We start from the raw sequence: 24078 nt of genomic DNA, 5'->3' as shown, positions 1-24078 counted from the left end.
CCACTCGAGGAACCTGAAGGGGGCGGGGGGCGGACAGGGAGAAGAGGGAGGGGCGATGGCGTTTCTGCCCCATGTCATAGGGGAGCTTGGCTGTGTGGTTCTGAATGAACCGAGAGCTGCTCTTGCCCGAGGTTCCTGGCGTCAGTGTTCATCCGGGGAGTGTCTGTTAAGCACCTTCTATGTCTGAGCGAGACACTGTGCGAGACGCTGTGAGCAGCGAGACGCTGGGTTAAACGGCCCCGGTCTTCAAGGAGCTGACACGTGAGAGCTGGCGCCTCCCTGCCCACCCTCCCGGCCCCGCTCACACACAGCACCCCGGGGGGAGGGCAGGGGGCGTCGGCAAATGCCAGCGAGACACAGCTTTCCCGGCTCCTCTTCTGGAAGATACACCTCCTCTCTGCGTCCATCTCCCCCGCTCTGCCCTGCTCCGCCCCCCTGTCCACCTTCCCCTCGGGGTCCCTCTGCCCTGTCCCCCCAGGCTGTGCCCTGCTTCCCTCCCAGTGTCACCTCCCTCCACCACCACCCCCGCCCAGCTGTTCTGTGCCATCCTCCTCTCCCCACTTTCTGTCCTGACTCCCCACTCCCGGTCCCCCTGGTGCCGGCTCCCCTCCTCCCCAGGCTCCCCTCTCCCGGGTCTGCTCCTCCAGCACCGGGGACAGCTCCAGCCCCCGGAACAATGGACCCCGCCTTAGGGCTCCTCTATAAATTCCCCATCCTCGTGCCGGCCCGGCTCGTGCCTGGGGAGGAGGGGGGAAGGGCTGTCATCCACAGGACCAGCCGCTCTTCTGGGGCGGCCGGGGGCCGGGAGGCAGGAGGGAGGAGGAGGGCGAGGCTCCCGCCCGGGTTGTGCGTCCCTCTCCAGGGCAGGGAATTTGTACTCCACCCCTGAGACTGACATCACTGCGATCGGGGAGGAGGTGGGAGTGGGGAGGGGGTGTGGAGGGGGGAGGTTTTTGTTGAGGAGAACGCGGCTGGAGAGCGCAGCTCCGGGACCCAGGTGACCGGGAAGGCAGGCACCCCAGCCACGGGAGCCGCCGGCGCAGCCCAGGCCCGGGCCGGGGTGGGGTGGGAGGGGGGCTGAGGGGAGGACCTGCAGGGGGGTGGCAGGGCAGAAGGGACCCCCGAGCCCTGCCGCCATCAGAGATCAAGCGTCGGGCATCGGGGATCTGCGGACCCAGCAGAAGGATCAGCCACAGGGGAGGTGTCCTCTCAGGGAAGCCAACAGGAGCCCCACCTGCCCCATCTCAGGAGCCCCCCTGACCTCCTGACCCCCCCCCCCCCAGGCCGTGCTGGCTCCCACATCAGGCCCCTAACCCCCCAGCCTCCATCCCCTTGCCCTCCTCTGGCCGTTCCCCACCTCCAGCTCTCATCTGGTTCCCAGGGCCCTTGGGACCACCCTACCCTCCAGGTCTTGGCCATCCTGACCCCCATCCTGGGATTTTTGCCAAATCTCTGGGAGGAGACCGTTTGTTTGGGCTATGCCTCCTGGTGGCATGACAGTGCCTGCCTAGACCCTTGACCCCTAGCCCTCAACTCCCCAGCCTCCTTTGTGTGACGTGCTGCCCCTCCGCTGAGCACCTTGGTTAGGGGCCCGAAGGGAAGCCAGCGCCCACCACTTGCTCCCCCCCCCCCCCCGGCCCCCACCACTTGCCTTCTCGCTGGGCAGCTCCCCTGGCCTCCAGGCCTCTCCCTGCTCCCTCGGCCCCTCCTCCCGGGCCGCCCCAATGAAGGAGCCGGATGCCATCAAGCTGTTTGTGGGGCAGATCCCGCGGCATCTGGAGGAAAAGGACCTGAAGCCCATCTTCGAACAGTTTGGTCGGATCTTCGAGCTGACTGTCATCAAGGACAAGTACACGGGGCTGCACAAGGGTGAGGGGTCGGGCCAGGCCGGAGAGGCTTCAGGGGGTGGGCTGGGCGGCTGGGAGGAGGGTGGAAGGGGGCCGAGGGATGGAGTGGCTGGAGAGGGCCCATCTGGAACGAAGAGAGTTTCTGGGCTGGGGCGTGTGATGAAGGAGTTAGAAGAGGACTCAGCGAGGGTGGCCAGGGGGCCCGGACAGACGAGGACGAGGGAGGGCCTCCTTAGAGAAAGAGTCGTCAGGGGGCTGCAGAGATGTGGATCCCAGGGACGAGGAGGGGATGTCGTGGATGAACGCGCGGAACGATGGAGGGATGGGAGAGCTGGTTTGGGAGGTAAGGAGCTGGGCAGTGCATGTGTGTACTGAGGGTGTGTACTGAGTCTTAGTAGTCAAACTACTATTGGGATGGAGGTCAGGACACAGGGTCAGGAGCTCAACCTGGAAAGAGTAGACGTGGACTAGGCAGGGCAGTTCCAGGACTGAGGAGGGGGCCTGGGGAGCAGGGTATGAAGGACAGAGGTTGGTGCCGATCTGGGAAGTGTGTGGGGCTGGAAAGTTAAGAGCTGGGGGGGCGACGGGAGGGTGCGCCTCAGGCCTGTGTGGCTGAGCAGGGTCCGAGGGGCAGCACTTGGAGGGCTCCGGCCGCTGGGGTCCTAAGGGCCACACTGCCTGCCCCTCCACAGGGACTCGCGCTGATGTCTGGCTTTCCCTTCTCCTCTAGCCCACTCTCCACTTCCCATCTGCCTCCCAGAGAGATGGAGAGAGATGAGGAAACAGGGAACATGGGAGAGGAGAGGGGTGATGATGACCAAGATGGAGGGAGGTAGAGGCAAACGAGAAAGAGGGAAGGAGATCAGCTGAGGAAGCGAGGGAACCACACTACACGCACTTGTCTGGCAATCACATGCCCCTTCTCCCCTCCCCGCCCCCAGAAAGCCCCACCTCCCAGCAGCCTCCGTGCTCTCCTGCTCCCATCACCTCCCCCACTTAAGCCTCCTGGCCTCTGGGTCTCAGTTCCAGGCTCATCAGCCCAGAGATGCCCTGGGCAGAATGTCTCCCCCGCCCCAGCAGGCAGGAAGTGGCAAGAAGGAACCAGCTTCCCGGACCTCATGCTCCTGATGGGGGCTTTAAGGGAGGGGAGCCCCCGGACTCACCCCCGATGGTCTCTCTGCCTCCGCCCCTCCTCAGGATGTGCCTTCCTGACATACTGTGCCCGCGATTCAGCCCTGAAGGCCCAGAGCGCCCTGCACGAACAGAAGACGCTTCCAGGGGTGAGTCCCGGCCTGCCCAGGGCCAGGGGGCTGAGAGGGGCCTTCGCAGTGGCAGGGGGCCACCACCTTCCCAAGACACCGAGTGTTTCCCACCTCCTCTCGCCATCAGGAAGGCCTCTCTCGTTGAGCTTCCCTCTTCCTGGCTGTAGGCGCCTGCATTTCTTCTCGCCTGGACAGAAGCGGTTAGCGGAGTAAATGTGACCTTTGCAAGGCCCACATGCAGCCCTTTCTCGACTTCCATAGAGGACACTGGAGGGAGGACTAGCTGATTGGGAGGTTTGGGGAGAAGCCTTTGGACACCAAGTGTGGGCAGAATGAGTGGGAGGCACCCAGGCTCTGGGGAGGGGCACCTCCTGCTGAGATGGGCACCTGGGCCCTGCTGGCCTGGCATCATTGTACTGGCTCCTGGATTCGGACAGGCTCACCTCATGTCTTCCAAGGAGAGAAGATCAGGGAACAGGGCCACAGGGCATCAGGGCGGAGCCGGGCCTGGGCGGGTCCAGGCTGGGAGGAAGCCCAGGGGGCAAGCGCAAGTGGGGCAGCCACCACAGTGGAGGCTCAGGCCCTGCCCCACCAGGTGTGGCCTCCCTCCTGCAAGAACAGAACCCTCTGTCCCCTCCTCTCAGCCAGCCTTGCAGCTTGTCCCAGGCCTGGGCTGGCAGGGGCAGGAGTGAAGAATCTCAGACCACCCCCGCCCCCCCCCCACACACACACACACAACATGGGAAGGATGGTGAGCCGTTCACTTTTGCTCTCTAGCTGCTTCTGTTGTCACTAGCGCAGTGAACCCCAGAAATACTTCCTGAAAGCTCCCTCCCTCCATCCTTTTAGCCAACACCTGCTAAGCACCGTGTGGGTGCTGGAGACACACCTGTCCCTGCTTCTACTCCTCCCCCTGTAGGACACGGAGTGCGGGCTGATTCTCCATCTCTTCCTAGGAAGGAAATAGACAAAACGGGGAAAGAGGGTGGGGGGCTCCTAGGAAGATTAGAACTGCTTCAACCACTTCCAACTCCCACCCCTCCAGGGTCTGTGACCAGCCCTCTGTGGCCCTCAACCCTGAGTCTCGCTAGGACAGCAAATCCATGGCCAGCTCCCTGCTGTCACCCACTCTCTGATCTCTGTGGGTGGCGAGGCAGCCCAGAACAGCCATTGCTTACAGAGTTCAGGTCTGTGCATGTGTGTGAGCAGGCTTGGAATCCCAGGAGCACGTGTGTGCACACAGCACGTGTGTGTGGCAGCCAACAGGCCAGGTGTGTGGGATGGGCCCACGCAGCCCTGGGAAGCCTGGTTCCTATCACGCTACACGGCAACTTTCCTTCCTCCCCCTTTTCTCTCTGGAGCCCCTGACAAACCCACAGTTTTCACTCCACGGCTGTTTGTCTCTTTTCCTGTCATCTCCCCGTCTCTCAGAGCCCCTGCGGAAACAGGGGGGCAAGGGAGAGGGGAGCGGAGGGGAGACTGTCCCCTCCAGCTGCCTGCGTGGCTCAGGCAGGCCTCCATCCTGGGTGTGGGGAGGAAACAGGCCCAGGTGAGAGGGGAGGGAGAAGGGCACCCCAGTTAATGATTGTCTAGCCTGCCCCCCGAGCTCCCAGGAGACTCCGACTTCTCCATGTTGGCCCTTGCCCCAGAGGGCAGGATGCAGAGCCTCCAGCAGGAAATGAGGGGTTCTATCCTCCAACGGCCCCCATGCTGGAGGCTCAGGGGAGCAGACCAGGGCGGTCTAGGGAGCAGATGTCCTGACCCTTTGTGTCGCCAGGTCTTTTCATTGACAGCGTGTGTGTGTGTGTGTGTGTGTGTGTGTGTGTGCGCGCGCAATGTGTGCCAGCTCTTGCACAATTGTGCTGGGAAGTCCTTCCTGCTGTCCAATCTGCATGCCCTCCTAGTGCTGGGTCTTTTCTAAGGGCCTCATGGCCTTCTCTCCTTTCTCCCCACCTTTGTCACTCCAGAATCAGGGAGCTGCCACCATATTAGGTGATGCTTCGAGCTGCCCAGAGAGGGACTGGGGGCTGGGCCTCTGACTGCCGAGCCCCATTTCCTTTCTCTCCCCTAAGAGTCCCCAGGAGTGGCTCTGCCACAGGTGCCTGGATTCTTCCTGGGAGCGGGGTGTGGCCTCCTGGAGGTGGGTGCGAGGGGCTCCCGCTGGCCTGCCTTTCCCCCTCTACTTGGGCCAAAATCCCACTCTGGGGACATGGGCCCCGGTCAGCTTCTGTTGGGCAGCGGCCTCAGGTCCCATGGAAGGACCTGCGTGTGGTCTGGGACGCCAGGCATAAGTCTGTGGCCAGGAGTGGCGGGCGCCAGGCCTGCGCCCTCGGGAGAGAGAGGAAGTGGGGTCCAGCGCGGGCTGGTGAGGGGTTCTCGTTTGTCTCGGTTGGAGTATAAATAGCCCCTTCTTCTCTGGGAGGCGCCGAGGAGGCCTTATCACCTGGCGGTGGTAGCCAGGGGAGAGAGGCACCCAGGGCTGGGTTGCTAGGTAAACAGAGCCCAGCTGGACTCAGGGGAGGGGGCAGGTGTGCCTGAGCTGAGCTAACAAAGACTCACTTTCCCACAGGAAGTGCCGGGCCAAGAGGAGGAGGCTGGCGACGGGCACTGGGGGCCACCAGGGAGGCTGCTGGGAGGGAGTGTGGGAGCTTCTGACGTGTGGTCTGTGCTGCGGTCTGCACACCCGTGTGCGCCTTTGTGCGGGCCCACCTCAGCCGTGGATGTGTATTGATGTGCTATTTCTGTGCCTGTGCAGGGAGGGGCATCCTCTCTCTCTCTGGCCCCAGGTTCCCCATCCCCAACTAGAACAGCAAATCCCCAGGGGCCTGCTGGGAAGGGGTCAGTGCAAGCATGAGAATTCCCGGACACTGCCACCCTGGCTCTGATTCGTGTGTGTGTGTGTGTGTGTGTGTGTGTGTGTGTGTGTGGTCTGCCTGCTGAGCGGCCTGTGAGGGGCTTCCTGATTGCTTGGGTGACAGTACAGGACAAGGAGGGTGCAAGACCAGGAGCCTGAGCATCTGACCCTCAGCCCTGGCTATGCACACACACTCCCTCTCTCCTGAGGAGATGGGACCGCAGATGGATAATCCCAGATTGGTGGAGGATAAAGCTGGAGGAGATCGGCTGGCCGGAGGATTTGTGTGACCCTCCTCCCCAACCAGCTGCTCTCAGATCCAGGGGTGGGGGCGGGGCGGGGCAGGACTACCAGCTGAGGTGGGGCTTAGATTTGATCCAGGGCCCGGAGTCCCTGGCCGGCAGGGCCCAGCCAGACGGACTGGGATACCCGGGAAGACGGTCCCGTGTGGGGTGGGGGGACTGTCGTTCCAGCCCTGCTCTGTGTTAAGTGAGGTACACGGTTCTCCGGGCCGGAACACTAAAGCCGAGGGAGCCTGGCCCATGACCCCTGAGCCCACTGTTCTGCGGAGGAGGAGACTGAGGCCCAGAGGAGAGAAAGGACTTGTCCAAGGTCACCCAGCTGCTGGGTGGCAGGGCCAGTCCTCCAAGCCCAGTGCCGCCCTGAGGGTCACTTCAGCCCCACCCTCAGAACGTAGATGAATCAGATTTTTTGTTAACTTATTTTTGGTAACTGGAACTAGGCCTGCCCTGCCATCAGATGAGTGGGGTGACCAGGTGTGCCCCCATTGGTCAAAGTCCTTATTAGCAAAATATGCTCAGACAGGGAAGACTGAGCCCTGCCCCTCCCTCTCTGGTCCCCACGATGCTCCCCGCCCCGCCTCCCCCCCCCCCCCCCCCCCCGCCCAGCTAAGGAAACCAACCTGCAGGAGTCATTCCCAAGTCCTGTCCCCAACAAGAACCCGGAGTGGAACTGGGGGGTGTGCATTTCCGCTGAACAAAAGGGAGCGACTGCGGAGAGGGAGAGGGGAGAGCTCGGCGGACTCCGGGCACAGGGAGCATCTTGGGGGGCGCGGGACAGCACCCCCTCCCGAGCTGCCCGACTGTGAGACACCAGGGGTTTGATCAGGAGGAGGGAGGGAGGGAGAAGGGGCAGCATGGACCCGCGGGGCCAGCTCGGCAAGCCTCCCTCCCTCCTTCTGGCCCCCTCCCCCACCTCTCAGCCCCCACCCAATCCTCCCCCCTCAGCGTACCCTGTTCCCACCCCCCTCCCCAAGCCTGCTACGGTGTGCGGAGCAGCAGAAGTGATGACGTCACCATGGTCGCCAGGGCGACGGGACGGATAAATCAGGCTGAGTGGGCGGTTGCCATGGCGCGCATTCTCCCGTTGCCACGGAGACTGGGCATCTGCTCCCTTTGTGCTGCCCGAATGCCTTCCCCCTGGGGTCAAGAGGTGTAAGGGGGGGCAGGAAGAGAGGCAGACACTCCTCTAGGGGTCAGGAGGAAGTTGGGGCATCTGTGGGGTCCCCCTCAGTGTAGCGTCTTCTTTGGGGCTCTGATGGGTGGCCTCCATTGCTCCGGTGTGGAAGTGCGACAGCTCCTGTGGACCAGCCCGTTGGCCGGGCTCTGTCTCAGGACCAGGGCCTGTGGGCAGCCCCGTTCTTCCGCTGAGGAGAGCAGCACCTACCCCTGGCCAAGTCGTCGGGGGCCTTCCCTGAGCCTGGTGCTGTGCCCATGAGCATCCTTCTCGACATCCGCTCCTTCCCGGGCCTCTAATCCCCTCTGGTCCTAATCCTGAATAAGATTAGGCCCATCCCTCCCTTCCCGTCAGCAAGTTAGAGGGCTGGGAGCCCTCCGGGGCCTGGTTTCCTCCCTCTGGCCTCTCGCAGGTCCTGGCCTGGGTGGGGTCGGGGGAGGTCTGGGTGTCCAAGGAGGTCCCCAGCACTTGCCTTCTCTTCTCTCCTTTAGATGAACAGACCAATCCAGGTGAAGCCAGCCGACAGCGAGAGCCGAGGAGGTAGGTCCTGTGCCTTTGGACCCAGTCCCTCCCCTCCACCCGCAAGGCCGGGCTTGGAGTAGCTGTGGGACAGCCTTTCTTGAGGAAGGAAGCCAGAGCTGTGAAGGGTTCCCCGTCAAGGTGGGCATAGGAGTCAGTGTGGCCAGAGGGGAGGTGATCCAGCCCATCACAGAGATGGCAAAACTGAGGCCCCGAGTGGAATGCAAGTCCTTCAGAAATGGGAGAGGCCCTCTAGGTAACTACCCACCCACAACCAGCACCCCGTTCACACCCAAAGCCCTCGGTCCCCGGGGTGAGTGAGTGGAGCTCCAGGGAAGAGCTGAAGGGAAAGGGTGGGCCCCTGCCTGTCCCACGCTGGGGCGGCGGAAAAGCAGCCGGAGGCCTGACCGTGCCCCTCCCCCCGTGCCCTGTCCCCCAGAAGACCGGAAGCTCTTTGTGGGGATGCTAGGGAAGCAGCAGACAGATGAGGACGTCCGGAAGATGTTCGAGCCTTTTGGGACCATAGACGAGTGCACTGTGCTGCGGGGGCCGGATGGCACCAGCAAAGGTAGCCCCGCCTCCTCCCCCTCCCCCGCCCCCTCTTCCCCTCCCCCTCTTCCCCCTCCCCCTCTTCCCCTCCCCCTCTCCTCCTCCCCCTCCTCCCCCCTCCTCCTCTCCCCTCCCCTCCTCTTCCCCTCCTCCCTCCCCCTCCTCCCCCTCCCCTCCTCCCCCTCCCCCCTCCCCCTCCCCCTCCTCCCCCTCCCCTCCCCCTCTTCCCCCTCCTCCCCCTCCTCCTCCCCCTCCTCCCCCTCCTCCCCCTCCCCCTCCCTCTCCCCCTCCTCCTCCTCCTCCTCCTCCTCCTCCTCCTCCTCCTCCTCCTCCTCCTCCTCGCGCCCGCCCTCTGGCCTGCCTGCCCCTGACCCGCTGGTTTCTTGGGCAATGGGATCTGTGGGGGCCTCAGAAGTGGGCACTCACCCTCCCTCCTCGCCCCTGAATTCTCTAGGCTGCGCCTTCGTGAAGTTCCAGACCCACGCGGAGGCCCAGGCAGCTATCAACACCCTTCACAGCAGCCGGACCCTGCCGGTGAGCCCCTCACCCCCCACCCTCTCCGCCCGCCTCGCCCACGGCCAGCCCTGGCAGAGGCGCACTGATGGCTGCTTGTGGTGGGCCTGGGCCAGGGCCCGAGGGCTCGGGGGGAGACCGCCTCTGCCCCCCTGACCGCATGCGGGCCCGTGCCCAGGGTGCCTCGTCCAGCCTGGTGGTGAAGTTCGCTGACACGGAGAAGGAGCGCGGTCTCCGCCGGATGCAGCAGGTGGCCACCCAGCTGGGCATGTTCAGCCCCATCGCCCTCCAGTTTGGAGCCTACAGCGCCTACACCCAGGCCGTGAGCACAGCCCCCGGCGCTGGCCCGTCCCCTCTCCTCCTGTGTCCTGCCCCCCGCACCCAGTGCCAGGCCCGGGGTTGGGCAGGGACCGGGCAGGGCCTGGGCCCACGCTCCTCTCCTCCCTGCCCCCAGCTGATGCAGCAGCAGGCGGCCCTGGTGGCGGCTCACAGTGCCTACCTCAGCCCCATGGCCACCATGGCTGCCGTGCAGATGCAACACATGGCCGCCATCAATGCCAATGGCCTCATCGCCACCCCCATTACCCCATCCTCAGGTAAGGTCCAGGCAGGGCTGGGCTGGGGGAATGGGGCAGGGCAGGGGAGCCCGGGGGTGGCTGGGTCAGAGAGCAGCCTGTGCCCTCCCTCTGCCCGCGGACTTGCTGACTGGTTCTCTGCATCTGTGTGTGTCGGCTCCTCTGCTCTGTCTTTGTCACTTTCTCCTCCCAGGAACCAGCACCCCTCCTGCCATCGCTGCCACGCCTGTCTCGGCCATCCCCGCCGCCCTGGGCGTCAATGGCTACAGCCCGGTGCCCACCCAGCCCACCGGGCAGCCTGCCCCTGATGCTCTGTATCCCAACGGGGTTCACCCCTACCCAGGTGGGGGTCTCTGCTGCCCACCCTTCTCCCAGCCGCCCTCCAGCCACCACTCCCCGCCGGCAGCTGTGACATACCTCCCGGCTCCAGGCCTGGGGTTACAAGGCCTCCTGCTCTGTCACCCTGGGCAGGGGAGCCAGGGAAGCTGAGGCGCAGAGAGGCAAAGGGACTTGTCCAGGGTTGCACAGCCAGTCAGACTCAAGTCTTGCTAATGTCAGGGGAGCCCGGGTGAGGCTCGGATCCCCACCTGCCGGCCTCTGCTCTGCTCTCTCCAGCCCAGAGCCCCGCGGCCCCCGTGGACCCCCTGCAGCAGGCCTACGCGGGGATGCAGCACTACACAGGTGAGCCCGCCAGGCCTGGCCCGGGTGGGAGGGATGAAGAGCGGAAAGAGGCTCAGGAGCTGGGTCTGGGGCAGCTCCTTCTCTGACACCTCTCAGCCCTGCCGACTCCATTGCCTGGGCCAGGGGCGGGGAGACAGGGCTGGCGGGGAGGCTGGGGCCAGGGCATCTCAGGAGCCCCAGGAGCTCTCTGTCCCTCCACCCAGCAGCCTACCCCGCAGCCTACAGCCTGGTTGCGCCCGCGTTCCCGCAGCCTCCTGCCCTGGTCGCCCAGCAGCCCCCGCCCCCGCCCCAGCAGCAGCAGCAGCAGCAGCAGCAGCAGCAGCAACAGCAGCAACAGCAGCAGCGGGAAGGTGCGGCCCCGGGAGGCCCAGCCGACAGCCTTGGGGCTAGGGGTGCCCCTGTCGAGGGCTTGGACTCCCTTGTGCCTAGTCCAAGCCCAGCTCTGGCCCCGTGGGTGGGGAGAGGTGGCTGGCACCCTGGCCCCTATTGCCGGCCAGAACTGAGGATCCTCCCAGGACCTGCTCCCCCAGGCCTTGGCTCCCGAGTCTGTCCCCCAGGCACCAAGCTCTTCCTGTCTGTTGCCCCCCAGGCCCTGACGGCTGCAACATCTTCATCTACCACTTGCCCCAGGAGTTCACGGACTCAGAGATCCTCCAGATGTTCATCCCCTTTGGCCATGTCATCTCAGCCAAAGTCTTTGTTGACCGGGCCACCAATCAGAGCAAGTGTTTTGGTAAGAACATGACGACCTGAAAGATAAATTATGGCACATTTTTGCCAAATTCCAAAAGAGGACAAGGCCTGATCCACCTGAAGCCCTTATAGTTGCCGTGGGCCCAGTATTTGGAATCCAGATTGTCCAAGAGTCAAAAACCCCCACCATTTTTTGCACACCGGACACCCCTCCCAGCTGCTGCCCAGGCCTGTCTCTTCTCCAGAGAACCAGGGTCCCCTTTTCTCTTACGACCCGGTAAACCCGCGCTCCGTGAGGTCCAGAGGCTCTGCAAGGGGATGTCTGGTTTCCGAAAGGAAGGCTTAGAAAGTCGTGTTAGTTGCCTTCAGGCCTCTGCCTGCAAGGCTCAGGGGAGAAAGCCAACCTTCTTGTCCTCCTGCTTCAGAAGTCCTTTAGGGTCTGGAAGCGTTGTTTTGGGGGGGGGGGGGGGAGGCCAAGGAAGGGGCTCCGCCTCAGAGAACGCTGGGAAGAAGGTCCCAATGTGAGTGGCTCGGCTGCTGCATTCTCTCAACGGCCCATCGAGGAGCCTGCTGTGTGCTGGGCACTTTTCTAGGCATTTCAGGGACCTGCAGGCAGCAGGGTGGTGCTGGGGTGGGCTGGGCCGGCCTTATGCCCCGCTCACCGCAGGCTTTGTGAGTTTCGACAATCCGGCCAGCGCCCAGGCTGCCATCCAGGCCATGAACGGTTTCCAGATTGGCATGAAGCGTCTCAAAGTCCAGCTAAAGCGGCCTAAGGATGCCAACCGGCCCTACTGAGGGCCCCAGGTGGGTCCTGTTCCTGTCCTGTGACTTCTCCACAGCTGGGGACTGTGGTCTGTGTTCTGGGCACACACTGCAGCCAGGCCCTCCCTCAGACTGCTCCCCCCGCCCCCCCCCCCCCCGCCCCCTCGCCCCCCAACCCGCTCCCCCACGGCCTCAGGGATGCCCTGCTCTGGTTGTTTTTCAATCATCCAAGTCTCACCCCCCAACACACACACACACACACACACACACACACACACACACACACACACACACTGACCCGATAGAGCCCAAAGCCTGTCTATCTGTGTGCACTCCCCAGGTCTTCCCTAATATCTGGTCTCGTGTGTCTGCTGTGTCCATGTGTCTGTGTGTGTCTCTGGTTTTCCTTTGGGTTGGAGTGGAATTGTGGGAGCAGGGTTTGAGGAGGGTCGTAGACTCACCCGCTGCTGGAATATCGATTCTGAGAAGCGGGACATGGGGTCCCGGTGCCCTGGACTCCAGGTGATTTGCTATGTGGCCGTGGACCCATGGGACAGTGGAGAGTGCACAGAACAGACTGGGGGGCGTCCCAGCCTCAGGCCTCCCGGGAGCAGCTGTGGTTCAGGTGGCGGAGGCTGCAATGCTGGACTCCTGTGAATTTCCCTGAAGGGGCCCCTCCACCCCATAGCCCTCCACCCCCAACCTCACGGCCTAGAGCTGTGAGCTTATGTTACTTTTATGTTGTTTAACCTCCTTTGGACCAAACCCCCGAAAAAATACAACCCAAGAACAATACCCACATTTTCTGTTTCTCCCCCTTTCCCCCCAATCCTGGCTGCTTAACTCCCCCCACCCTGGGGGCCCCCAGCCCAGGGCCCGTGTCCATTGTCGGCCGAAGCCCCCATCCCCGGACCCCTGCTCCGGGCCCCTGTAAGTTGCATGGAACGAGCGTGTTGTCTTTGGAGCCGATTGTTTGTTATTTGGGGAGGGGGCCGCGGAGGGAAGCGCCCCCAGCCCAGGGTCAGGGCCGGGGCAGCTCGCGGGACGTGCTTGGTTGACAGTGGTTGGTGACTGTGGTCTGTGTTCTGTGCATTTCTCCCTGGCTTTCTTCGTTCCTTCCCGAAAGGAATGAGAGCACTGGGAGCCCTGGGCTCCCCCGCCTGCCCTCCCCTTTGCCCTCTGCTGTCTCCTCAGGTGTCTGTCCCAACACGGCACCTGCTCCTCCTCCTCCGAGTTCTCTGCCTGCCTGTCTGCTGTCTGTCTCCTTGCCTCTCCCTCTGGTCCCTGTATCTTCCGATCTTCCTTTTCTCACGGGCTGTTTGAATATTTCCTTCCTAATATCTTTGGTTTCTTGTATCATCTACCTCCCTCCCTCCCACCTCCTCCATCCCTGCCCCTTGTCCAAAGGCTGGGGGGCCGGATGGTTCAGTTTGGACTGCGGCCTTTCTGCTGACATGCCCTCCTCAGCCACTCCAGCCGCCTCCTCCCCGCACCCCCCCCCCCCCCCAGCCGTGACCTGGGTTGGCCTTCTTCCCCGTGGCTTCACCGTGTCTCCTTCCTTCACAGGTCTGGAGGCTCCACAAGAAGGGGCTCATGCCTGCCCGGCCCCAGCCCCCTCCGCACATCTCTGGGCCTTGATTGGGCTCTGGGGGCACAGGACACACCCACTCCTGCCAGCCGCCTCTCCGCAAGGGCCTGTTTCCTCCCAGGTGCCCTTTTGGCCTTTGTGAGGGAGCAAGGGACAGGCCTGAAGGCTTGGGGTACCTGCCTTCTGCGGGGTTCCTGTGCCGGGCCTCCTGCGCCCAGCTTTCGCACCTGCGTCCCCACCAGGGGCCTGTTCTACCTGAGCAGTGGCAGGGCCAAGGGGCTCCCACGTGCTCCCCACTGGCCGCCCCAGCCTCTTCCCCACATCAGGGGCTTCTCAGAAGCTGGTTCTTGCTCCGTGCCACCCTGAGCTAGAGGTAGGACACCCCTAAACCCTGGGCTCCCAGCCCTAAAACTCACTGCCTCCCTAAGGGCCCCCTCTAAGGAGGGTGTGGGGGAGCCCTGAGGGCTGCCTCTCCGCCAGTCAGCCACAGAGACCCTCCTCCTTTCACGAGGAAAAGATCTCCCCGAGCCCCTAAAAATGTTTACAGTCTCTGCTGGTCCCTCCATGTAAATACCACTACCAGCCGTGTGTGCGTTACCCAGCCCGGCCCGCCCGGCCGCTGCCATCTCTCTTCGGGGAGTTTAGACAATGTTCCCCTTGGATTTCTTCTCTCTTGATTTCTCCCTTTGCTTTGGGGGTAATTGGGTATTAGGGAGGAGGGGTGTGGGGAGGGATAAAGGGGTTTATTACCTGGTCATTTTCTTTAGGAAGAGGTTTTAGGGGAAAGAAGTGGGGTGGGGGTGGGAGTGGTACGGGGAGACCAGGGCGTCAGTTTCAGACATTTCTCTATGCTTAACTTATTTATTTATTGCATTTTACTTTTAAAGAGTTCGTCTTTTCTGTCTAAATAAAGAAAAAATATTAAAAGCATCAAATAAGAGTTCTGGAAGGCTGAGGGCAGGGGCTGGTGCACGCTGGGAGGAGGGAAGTGAGGTTTGGGCCGGGGGCGGGGGGGAGGTGGGGCTCTCAGAAAGGGCCGTGCACGCCTTTGCGTGGTGCCCAGGCCTCCATCCCACGACCCACACCCTCCCCCTTCTGTGGGGCTTAACTCTGCAGTGCTCTGTGGGGCGGGCGCCGAGGGGAGAAAGCAGGCCTCTCCTGCACCCCGCCAGGTCCCTCCAAAGGCCAAGGACTTCCGACCTGCCCTGCACTGGCCAGCGGGGACCCCGGGAGCTAGCGGTGCCGCCACCATTACAAAGCATTTACTCTGAACGCGTATTTCCTCACTTAACCTCCCATCATCCCTGCGAGGCAGGAAGTCATGTTACACACAGGAAGATGGAGGCTTTGGAGGGTAATCAACTGCCCAGAGCCATGGAGCTGCGGGCGTTGAAACCAGGATCAGAGCCCCAAGCCCATGATGCTCCTCTCACAGGTCAGCCACCTGGGCTTTGACCCGAGACAAAGGCTCCCGGGAGCGGGCGGCGGACTGTCTGAGCCGAAGTCTCTGGGCTCCTGGACTCCCTGTGACTGCCCTGGGGCTGGGGCAGGCACTCACTCAGGTCGTCCGGGCCGTTTGCTTCTAGGCATCTTGTTACCACCCACCCTCCTCCTGTTCCTGCTTATAAACGTGCTCACCTTCCCGCCGCCACCTGGCCACCCCCTGGCCTGGGGCCACAGCTGTTCTGTGAGAGGAGTAACTCCCACCACCCACTGCACCTCAGCCTTCTCTTAGCAACTGCCCCGCGCTCAGACGTGCTCAAGAGTAGCACCATGTGACGTGCTACAGACATACCTGTGGGCACTGATTCAGGAGGGCAGGTCTCCTGGCTCGGAGAGATCAGGGATGGGACCTGACTCAGAAGGAAGAGAACCCAGTCATTCTTAGCCAGGCACCTGGCACCGAAATCTTAGAGGGTGTGTGTGTGTGTGTTCGTTCAGAGACGGGAAGAGGTGTGTGAGGACAGCAGGAGCTGCTACTGACATTATGAATTTCCCCTCAGCTGTCTCAGTGACTTGGCAAGAGTTTCTGGGTCAGGACAGAAAGACGGAAGGGCTTTTAGCCCAAAGGGCTTCTCCCAGAGGGATTTACTGGCTGGGTTTCTGGGCGGGCCGAGGGTCTCAGGGCCCACCCGACACACACACTGAGGAATGCCTGCATTGATTGCTGCCCCTGCTCTGAGCTGTGCCCCTCCTGGCAAGCCTGCAGCCAGACTTTCTCCAGAGAAGCAGTGGATAATCAAGGTTGAATGATGGGGATGAAGGAAACAGAGGAGTCTTCTGGAGGAAACAAACGACTATTGGGCAGGGATTCTCTAGGTCCTTTGACAGCAGAACGTAGGCGGCCATCTGAGACAGAAGAGAGGCTCCTGACTTGTTCCTTGCACCAGCGGATTTTTCAGGCACGCTGGTTTCAAACAGGGCAGGGAGGGTGTACAGCAGGGATGGTTCTGTTAGCTTCAGTAATAAAATGGGACAGAGGACAAATAGGGTGACAACAGGATCACCTCACTTCAGACCAAGCAAAATGAAACTTAGCACCAGTTTCTTCTCAAATAATCGAGGTGCTGCTCTAACGTTAACGGCAACATAGAGAAGAGGGAAGGAGAAGAACTTCTCGAGGCAGAAGAGTGGAGTTGACAGGTTAATAGCAGGGATCAGGAGACGCCTTCCAGGAATAGAAACGAAAAGACATCTAGAAAAATGTCCTCACTCAGGGGGACTACAGGTGATAGGGTGGTGGGGGAGTCCGGATAATTCCTTCGCAAATTCCCATTTCCCCACCTATAGTTTTAGAGTTTTGGCTCCGTGGCGGAGCATCAACCCATGAACCCATGAACCAAGAGGTCACAGTTCAATTCCCAGTCAGGGCACATGCCCAGGTTGTGCGTTCGATCCCCAATGGTGTGTGTGTAGGAGGTGGCTGGTCGATGTTTCTCTCTCATAGATGTTTCTACCTCTCTCTCTTTTCCTTTCCCCATTCTCTAAAAAAAATATATATATATATTAAAAAAACATACCTATATATATAAAAGCCTAAGCGAACGAACAACTGGTCACTATGATGTGCACTGACCACCAGGGGGTAGGTGCTCAACGCAGGAGCTGCCCCCTGGTGGTCAGTGCACTCCCATAGCGGGAGCGCCGCTCAGCTGACCAATGGGCACCAGACACCGGGCTCATGGCTGGCAAGCGCAGCTGTGGCAGTGAGCCTCTCCTGTCTCGGCAGCAGCGCTACAGCGTGGCGCCCGGCCTGGGCCCCTCCCCAGCCACCTGCCACTTTGCACACTACTACGTCCCCCGAGGGGTCCCAGATTGCGAGGGCACAGACCAGGCTGAGGGACCCCACCAGTGCACAAATCCGTGCACCGGGCCTCTAGGATATCCATAAAATAGGAAAATGACAAAGTCTATACATGTTACTGGGGGTTGGGGACTAAGATGTGTCCCAAGGATCCTGCCAGGATCTATCTGCGTAAGGTCGAGGGAGGGGCCCTGTGAGCCAGCGTGGGCTTTGTGCAGGCTGGCACCATCAACTGAAGTCTGAGGGGGAAGGAATCTTCAAAGGAGCCACTGAACACAAGGCTAGACCAGAGGCCTCCCAGCTTCCCCCCCTCCCCCGCATCACCTGCCTTCAAAAGATCACTGTTACTTGGGATAACTGGTTAAATGTTCCTTCCTGTTTCCAGACTGACCATTCTAACTCAAATCTCAAAGGTCCCTCTACACTGCTTCCCACACAACCCAAAGGATTTGTAACCTAGGAAACCAAAGAATAGTTTCATCAATAAATCAATTTATTTAAAAGAATATGTTACAATTAATTACACTAAGTGACATTACCAAACAATTTTAGAGTGGTTAGCTCTAGAACCAGGAATGAAAGAAACACTGCTAGCCATTATGTGTCTGTGTATTTTCTCTTCACATTTCTTAAATCACAAATAAAAAATACAAGATACTGCAGTGAAAATACAATTAGAGTTTCTCTCAAATAAATTAAAAGTGTGCATGGCCTGGGGAAAACTGAAGCCCAGCTCACTGGCTTAAAAAGGGAGCATGACATAAAACTGGTGTAACTTTAGCAGCTGGCCGCGTGCCTCGCCCCGTATCACTCCCCTCGTCCACTCCGATCTCCCCAAGCCCTAAGCTGCCCACACACCTGAGATGATTGCTGAGGAGGGAGCTGATGTTGTCCTGGTGAGTGAGGCCTGGCACGATGTGCTTGGGTTTGGGAGAAGAGGAAGACGGGAGGTGGGACTGGACGATGAGGTGCTGGAGCACATCCGTCACCTCTACTCTCTCAACCTCACCATCCTCCCTCCAAAAGGAGGCTAATGTGACACAGAATCTGGTGCATGCTGGGAGTCCAACAGCACAGACGGTCCCTCCTGCGGCATTAGTCCACCAGCGCACACTGGAGAGAAGGGAGGGCACAGCAGTCCCTCCAGGTCTGGGGACTTCAGACCAACCAGGATGCAATCCCTTTTAAGAAAACTGCCTCCTAGGAGCCAGACCCATAAGTGGCAAATTCTGAGGTGAGAGGTCCACCTCCTGCCCATGCCCTATATACTGTTGCTCTAAGCATTGGGCTAGGAGCTACAAGAGGGGACAACCCAAAGCTACTGGCCCGGGTAACTAAAGGGTGAAACCAGATGGGCCAGGCATGGGGATGCTGAACGCTTCTCATTCCTGCCCGAGCGCTCCCTCCAGGCCTGAGTTGCTCTGAGCACTCACCTGTGCTGAGCTCAGGCCTAGGGCAAGGGGAGGGCAGAGAAATGGAGAGAAGATACAGAGCAGAGAGCCCTGAGCTTGGCCCCAGGAAACCTTTCTGTGGGGACAGGCTTCAGGGGCCTGCACTTCCTCCCGATCAGGAAAAAAGCGGAGCTTTTACCAAAGAAGATAGAAACTGAGTGTGGAGGGGAGGACGGCAGGAGACCAGGAACATCCCGCTGGCTCTGCTGGGGCAAGGCAGGGGGAAGGGGAGCCCTTCCATTTCCCAGAGACAAACTGCAAAGGAAGCCTCCCTGGGCAGAACCCAGGACCAAGAAAGGGAGCAGGGATTAGAGAAAGGAACGCAGAGAAGGGGAAAGGAGTGTCACACTAACACTGCTTCATGCAAACAAGAGCTGGATCCCCTGGAGCTCCACAGCCAGCCCGTGGCCCCACTGCAGGCGGCCTGCTGGGGGTGAAGAGAAGGCGCTGTCCCCTGTCCCCGGGCCTCCCCCACCACACGGCAGCTGGGTGGTCAGTGCTACAGCCTCAAGCAAGGGGCTGTTCTACAGAGTCTGCCAACAGACCGCCAACCTGGGGGGGTCTTCACCCACTCTCCAAAGCACCAAGTGAATATGCCGGAAAGGGGACAGAGCAGCATCTGTCCACCCCAAGGGGCTGCCATGGGGCCTCCCGGATTTGTTCATTTCTAGCCAACGATGAGGGGACAGGGGCAAACGGCTGCGATTTTTTGTAGTTTGAACAAAGCTGGCGTCAAAAGCCTCTTTAGCATCTAGGAATGGAAAACCAACGGATCTTTCCAGGGTCCTTTGGCTCATTATTCAGTTCATTGCAGCCAAAAGAAGTTAATCCCGTGGCAAAGCCTTCAAATCAGGGCTCACCCTCTGCAACTTCCAACACTCAGCATTCACATGGTTTGCACTCTGATGCCACCTGGGTGTGGAGCAGGGGAGAGAAGACAGGCCACCCTGTATGACCCTGTACTCCCCTGGGGCCAACAGCTCCCAGGATAACAGAGTGAAAGAGGATTCACAATGATCTGCAAAAACAAGTTATAAAAACAGAAACTTCAAAGCACCCCAACACTGCTCAGGGGAGATGACTACAACCAACTATGGTTGCCTCCCAGTTAGACAAAGCAAAAGATGCCACCCTAGGGCGGTTTTCGTTTAGAAGGTGGAGAAGGGAAAGGAAAAGGTTCAAAGATGTGTTTCCATTGCACCCGAGCCTGACTTAGAGCTCCCAGTGCCATTATCTGAAGACAGGGCCCGAGGGCCGACCATGTCGCCCTGCTCCAGTCAGCCCTGGCCCTCGTCCTGGGGTGTAGCTCTTAGATCTCAAAAGGTCCACCTGCAAGGTCAGATGAGATCTTTAAGGGACAGAAAGGTTTTCCTTCAGTCTCCTTTCAATTAAACCCTATTCCCACTGCTCCTCCCTGGGTCCTCAGCTGGCTTGGATGGATACAGTTTGGTTCACACAGACCACTGACCCATTCCCAGTTTCCCCAAGGCCTGGGGATACTGTAGATCCCTCCCACAGCCGTTTCAGGAAGTCACAGAGAATGTAATAGTTATGGGTGGTTACTGGTCACAAATCGAGGAGGGAAAAGCTTATGTACATTGGGCATTCCTTCCTTCCTTTCCCCTACAGGCTCCGTCCAATCTTTGTGCCTAAAGGTATCAACGTTAACTCTGGCCCCTAGTCCTACCTCTGCTTCAGAAAAGCAGGGAAATTACCACCAGGAAGTGTTTCAGGTTCCCGTGGCATTAACTTCCTGAGCTCCCCCTCCCATTGGAGACCAGTTGAGGGAGAGCACACAGGGGCCCTGGGGAAGCAGGAAGATGTGGAATGTGGCTAGAAAGCCATGAGTGGGAGAGTCGGAGATGGGCCAGGAAAGATGTCTTGGAATAAGAGACCACACCCAGTCTGCAGACGCCCCTGCAGGCCGCAGCCTGCTGCCCTTTAGGAACACACTCCCCAACAGCTTCTTGGAAGAAAAAGAAACCACGCTCCTTGCTCCTCAGACTCTACAGTCACACACGAGCCAGAATCCTCACTCCATACAAAAAGGGGGGAACCCAAGCAGGTTGTAAACGTTTCGAGTCCTTCATGAGGAGAGGTATTTTCCCTGTAAATTTTTTTTTCCTTTTTAAAGTTTGTTTCAAAAGAAAGAGAGCAAGAGAGAAGTCATGAATTCTAGTGAAAGGTGTGTAAAAACACAAGCTAAAAAAGGTACTGCCATCAATATGAAATTTAAAAAGAAATATATATATGTATACACGTGCAGCTAATCTGTGTATATATAATTTTTACATACATACATGTATATGTATGAACAGTGCAAATGGGTGGAGTTCAGAGTTCCAGTCTTAGAAATACAGCACAAGGAGAGTCCGCTGGTGCGAGGCCCAGGGAAAGGACAGACACCTTCGGCGAGTTGGCTGTGCTCATTCCTGTTCCTATCTTAACTCAGGTGACTCCTGGTGCTGACCCATCTGTTGTTTTCTACCGGCTCAATTCCAGAGACATGAAATTCAGAAGGACTATTATTATTTCCTTAGGGCTTTTGAATATAATGACTTTTTTCCTTTTCCTCTTCCTTTGTGTTAATGGTTACTCTGTCTGACATGGGAGACGAAGGGGATAAGAGGATGGAGGCGAAGAGAAGGGAGGGGGTAAGGGAAGGCTAGGTGGCCACATCCCTCTGCTGTGACCGCGCCATCTGGAAAATGTTCTGAAAGAAAAAAAAGGAGAGTTATTGGGAAGCCTTCAATGTCGACATCCCCTCCCATCTGGAGACAACTGTTCAAACGGAATCAGAAAATGCACGACTGGATGACTCAATCGGATGGGCCTCTTCCCACTATAACTTCCCATCTAGAATCACAGCCTTTTAGAGCTGGAAGGGACCTTGGCTATTAATTATCTGGCTCAGCCTTCCCGTTTTACACATGAGAGAAAATGAGAAAACTGGACTCTAGGGAGACTGATTTGCCCAAAATCATAGAGAAAAAAAAGCCAGGAGAGAATCCAGATCTGGTGCCCAAAAACCAGTGTGCTTTCTACTGTACCAAGAATATACATTTTCGTGTTCCTGATGCTACTGCTGACTCTCAGAAACATTTTCTTTGAGACTAAGTAGCTAATTATTCAGACTCTTCCTAATTCTGTTCCTGCACTGGCACCCAGACAGCAGTAAAGCAGGGCAAAGACCTGCCCCCACACACACGCCCATTCGTGGTCAGCCGGGACAGGGCGGCTAACACTGAGGACAGCTGCCCGCCTGGGTCAGGAGCAGCACGGAGGGTACTTTGATAAAAACAGGCAGAGGAGGGTCCATGAAGTCATGAGAGACGGGATAGCCTGCAGCCAATGGCCAGCCTCTAGACCAGGGGTGGGGAACCTTTCTTCTGCCAAGGGCCATCTGGATATTTATAACATCATTCACAGGCTATACAAAATTATCAACTTAAAAATTAGCCTGCTATATGTGGTCAAACATTTAATTAACTCACCCCTTAATGACTTGGCAGGGCCAGACCAAATCATTTTTCGGGCCATCTACAGCCCATGGGCTGACGTTCCCCACCCCTGCTCTAGACAAAGGAAGAAGCAGGGCTTTTCACACCGTCTGTTCAGCATCCAAAAGCTAACCCTCTCTGGAAGAGTATCCTGGCTCACATGGGGTCATCAGCCTAACCAACAGTCCCAGAAAGATGGAGATGGAGGTAAGGGCCCAGGTTATATGGCCCTAGGCTTATACATTTTAAACAAACAAAGATGAAATAATCAATTCAAGTTTGTTTAGGATTACCTCTTTTCTCCACTTGAGCTCACAGAACACCCTCTCGAAGCATTCGTGCATGTAGTTGAACTGAAAAAAGAACATAGCAACACTCACTGACATCGCAGGACCAGGTACCACAGGGCCATCCATGCCTTTGAACTTCTGCCCCAAGCCACCCAACCTCCCAAACTTTCTCAGCCGAGAAAAAAACCCTGACAAGCCCCACAAACCCATAAAACCCAGGCCTGGCTCATCTACGATTCTCTGGCTCCTCCTAGTGGTAACTGTGAGTCAAGCGGGATGTGAAATTGCCAATCCCAGTGGGGCCTCAAGGGAAGACAGGAAGAACCCGGGGCTCTAGAATTCAAACAGGTTCAGATCTCACACCCACTGCTCTCTCTGCAGCTCTCTCCACGTAAGCATTTAGTTCAAGAACTTGAAGCCCAATCTTCTCTCCCCAAGCATGCTTCCCCGTCTACCACTCACATATGGTGTGAAGATTTTAACCCATCGAGGCTTCTTTTCTCCTCGTGCATATTCAAAGCAGAAGGCCATTCCTTCTTCATCTGTATCCCACCGCTGCATCTCATCCCATTCAAATGCTATTACCTGGTTCTAAACAACCGAGAACAAGAGTGTGAGTCTGAGAACGCGGGGAAGCTTAATAAGGGTCTGAACCGGGCAGCAGAAGAGAGATGAGTGGAGATGTCTGCATCACTTCAGGGAAAAGACAACAAGAATAAAGGTCAGTGTAACACGTGAAGGTGAGGACCAGTGTGAATCCAGTGCGTACTTATCTACCCCAGTCAAACGGTTTTGACATCATTCCACGACCAGAACTAAAACACAGCAAGAGAGTGAGTGTCAAAGTATCGCCAGGGTTCCTAGCCTCAGCCCCATGCTGAACTCTCACCTCCAGCTGTCCCTCCTCAGTGCAAGCATGAAGTTTAAAGTGCGTAATGCTGATGGCTGTGATCACGTGCCCCTTCCTCCTGGAGTCACAGGCACAGTGGGGAAAGATGATTTCATTGTAGCCTTCACAAGTTCTTAGCATGTTGAGGTACTAGGAAAAAAAAGGAAGGGAAAGCATGTTACTATGGAACTCAACCACCGTGAGGAGCTGCTGAGATGGCACAAGAACACAGAAACTTCTCGCCCAACAACCCAAAGACCTTGCCTCTGGTCTCACGCCCATCCCTAAGTTGGGACAGGACTCCAAGATGATCCTTTATCCCACTTCCAACCTCCAACCTTTCTCTACTTAGAAAAAGATATGCAAACAAAGCCAGAAGAGACACTAACCAAAACGGCTAGGACTAGAAGGGAACTCACAATGCCACTCCGACCCTCTATTTTCACTGTACCTAAGGAATGGGAATCGAATCTATCCTTACAATTAAGGAAAGGGGCTAATGTTTCTCCCCAACTCTTCTCCGATCAAAAGTTACAATGACCTCAGTGATGATGACTAAGCTGCCTGAGACTTTAATGCCACCGGTAACAATAAGTGGTAAGCCAGGTTTAATTTCTTGGTTACTGATCTTTTCTCTTCTAGTCCCCAAATCGGCCCCACCATCCCCTCGGTCTCCTTAAAAAGCATCTGGACCCAAATCAAGTGACAGGCATAATGCTATAAGCCTAATCTAGAGGTGTCTCAACTACTGACTCTAACTCCACTCTCTGTCCTTTCTCCTCTACAACTAAGCTGGCCTCTCACTCAACTCGCTATTTTGAGGTAAGAGAGGAGAGAGTAAAAGAAGACAAGTGGGAAGGAGAAGAGAAGAGAAGAGAAATAGGGGAAAGATTAAAAAAAAAAAAAAAAGACTCATGGACTCTGACCTGGTTTCCTCTCAGGGGCTGCCCGAGAAACAAGCAAATAGCCTTGAATATCACACAGGAAAACGGGGAACACTGGTGATGTGTGTGGAGTGTTGGAGAGAAGACGAAGGCATAACACCCTAATAAATTTCAGTTAGACGGGCGGGGAGATTAGAAAAAACCAGAGGTGCCTGTGCCTTACGAAGAGAGAAGAGACACAGGCACAAAAAGGAGCCTAGGCAACCTATGACTGGCACCAGTGACTGGCACCTAAGAGTTGCTACTGGCACCAGGGATGGCAAGACCAGAGCACCCAGGGAAAAGGCACACCACAGGCGCCCTTCCCCCTGTCTATTTAGTTCCGCTTAGGTAAAATAATAGCAACTTGGAAGGGGAAAAATTATTTTATTATTTTTAATC

The 24078-nt window shown here is 58.1% G+C and overlaps 2 protein-coding genes across 12 annotated transcripts in view; one reads left to right on the top strand and one right to left on the bottom strand.

Annotated features, from left to right (window-relative positions):
* The first annotated feature begins 948 nt into the window (after nucleotides 1-948).
* CELF3 (CUGBP Elav-like family member 3) lies at nucleotides 949-14080 on the top strand. Of its 8 annotated transcripts, XM_036344464.1 has the most exons (14): nucleotides 949-997; nucleotides 1764-1869; nucleotides 3045-3127; nucleotides 7931-7979; nucleotides 8398-8526; nucleotides 8962-9041; nucleotides 9199-9342; nucleotides 9475-9616; nucleotides 9789-9938; nucleotides 10211-10276; nucleotides 10480-10626; nucleotides 10866-11009; nucleotides 11637-11773; nucleotides 13298-14077. In XM_036344464.1, the coding sequence occupies exons 4-13, from the start codon at nucleotides 7931-7933 to the stop codon at nucleotides 11762-11764; spliced, it is 1179 nt and encodes a 392-aa protein (XP_036200357.1). In that variant the 5' UTR covers nucleotides 949-997; nucleotides 1764-1869; nucleotides 3045-3127; the 3' UTR covers nucleotides 11765-11773; nucleotides 13298-14077. The 8 variants fall into 8 exon arrangements, with proteins under 8 accessions (XP_036200357.1, XP_036200349.1, XP_036200351.1 ...); XM_036344456.1 differs by lacking the exon at nucleotides 949-997 and having other exon boundaries at nucleotides 1457-1869; nucleotides 13298-14078; XM_036344458.1 differs by lacking the exon at nucleotides 949-997 and having other exon boundaries at nucleotides 1725-1869; nucleotides 8401-8526; nucleotides 13298-14080.
* A 3015-nt stretch (nucleotides 14081-17095) lies between these two features.
* The window catches only part of SNX27 (sorting nexin 27), a 52671-nt gene continuing 45688 nt past the window's right edge, over nucleotides 17096-24078 (bottom strand). For 3 of the 4 annotated variants that reach the window (XM_036342920.1, XM_036342923.1, XM_036342922.1), the window contains 4 exons: nucleotides 22754-22903; nucleotides 22327-22455; nucleotides 21868-21927; nucleotides 17096-20787 (listed from right to left, as the gene is read on the bottom strand). In XM_036342920.1, coding sequence (XP_036198813.1) covers nucleotides 20740-20787; nucleotides 21868-21927; nucleotides 22327-22455; nucleotides 22754-22903 — 387 coding nt within the window. In that variant the 3' untranslated portion in view covers nucleotides 17096-20739. Of the gene's footprint in view, nucleotides 20788-21867; nucleotides 21928-22326; nucleotides 22558-22753; nucleotides 22904-24078 lie in introns of those variants that run through there. The other variant, XM_036342921.1, reaches the window with a different exon arrangement.

The sequence above is a fragment of the Myotis myotis genome, unplaced genomic scaffold, assembly GCF_014108235.1.
Source record: "Myotis myotis isolate mMyoMyo1 unplaced genomic scaffold, mMyoMyo1.p scaffold_m19_p_18, whole genome shotgun sequence".
In the NCBI taxonomy this organism is placed as follows: domain Eukaryota; kingdom Metazoa; phylum Chordata; class Mammalia; order Chiroptera; family Vespertilionidae; genus Myotis; species Myotis myotis.
The sequence above is the reverse complement of the archived record's forward strand: the minus strand, read 5'-3'. Positions and strand labels throughout refer to the sequence as shown.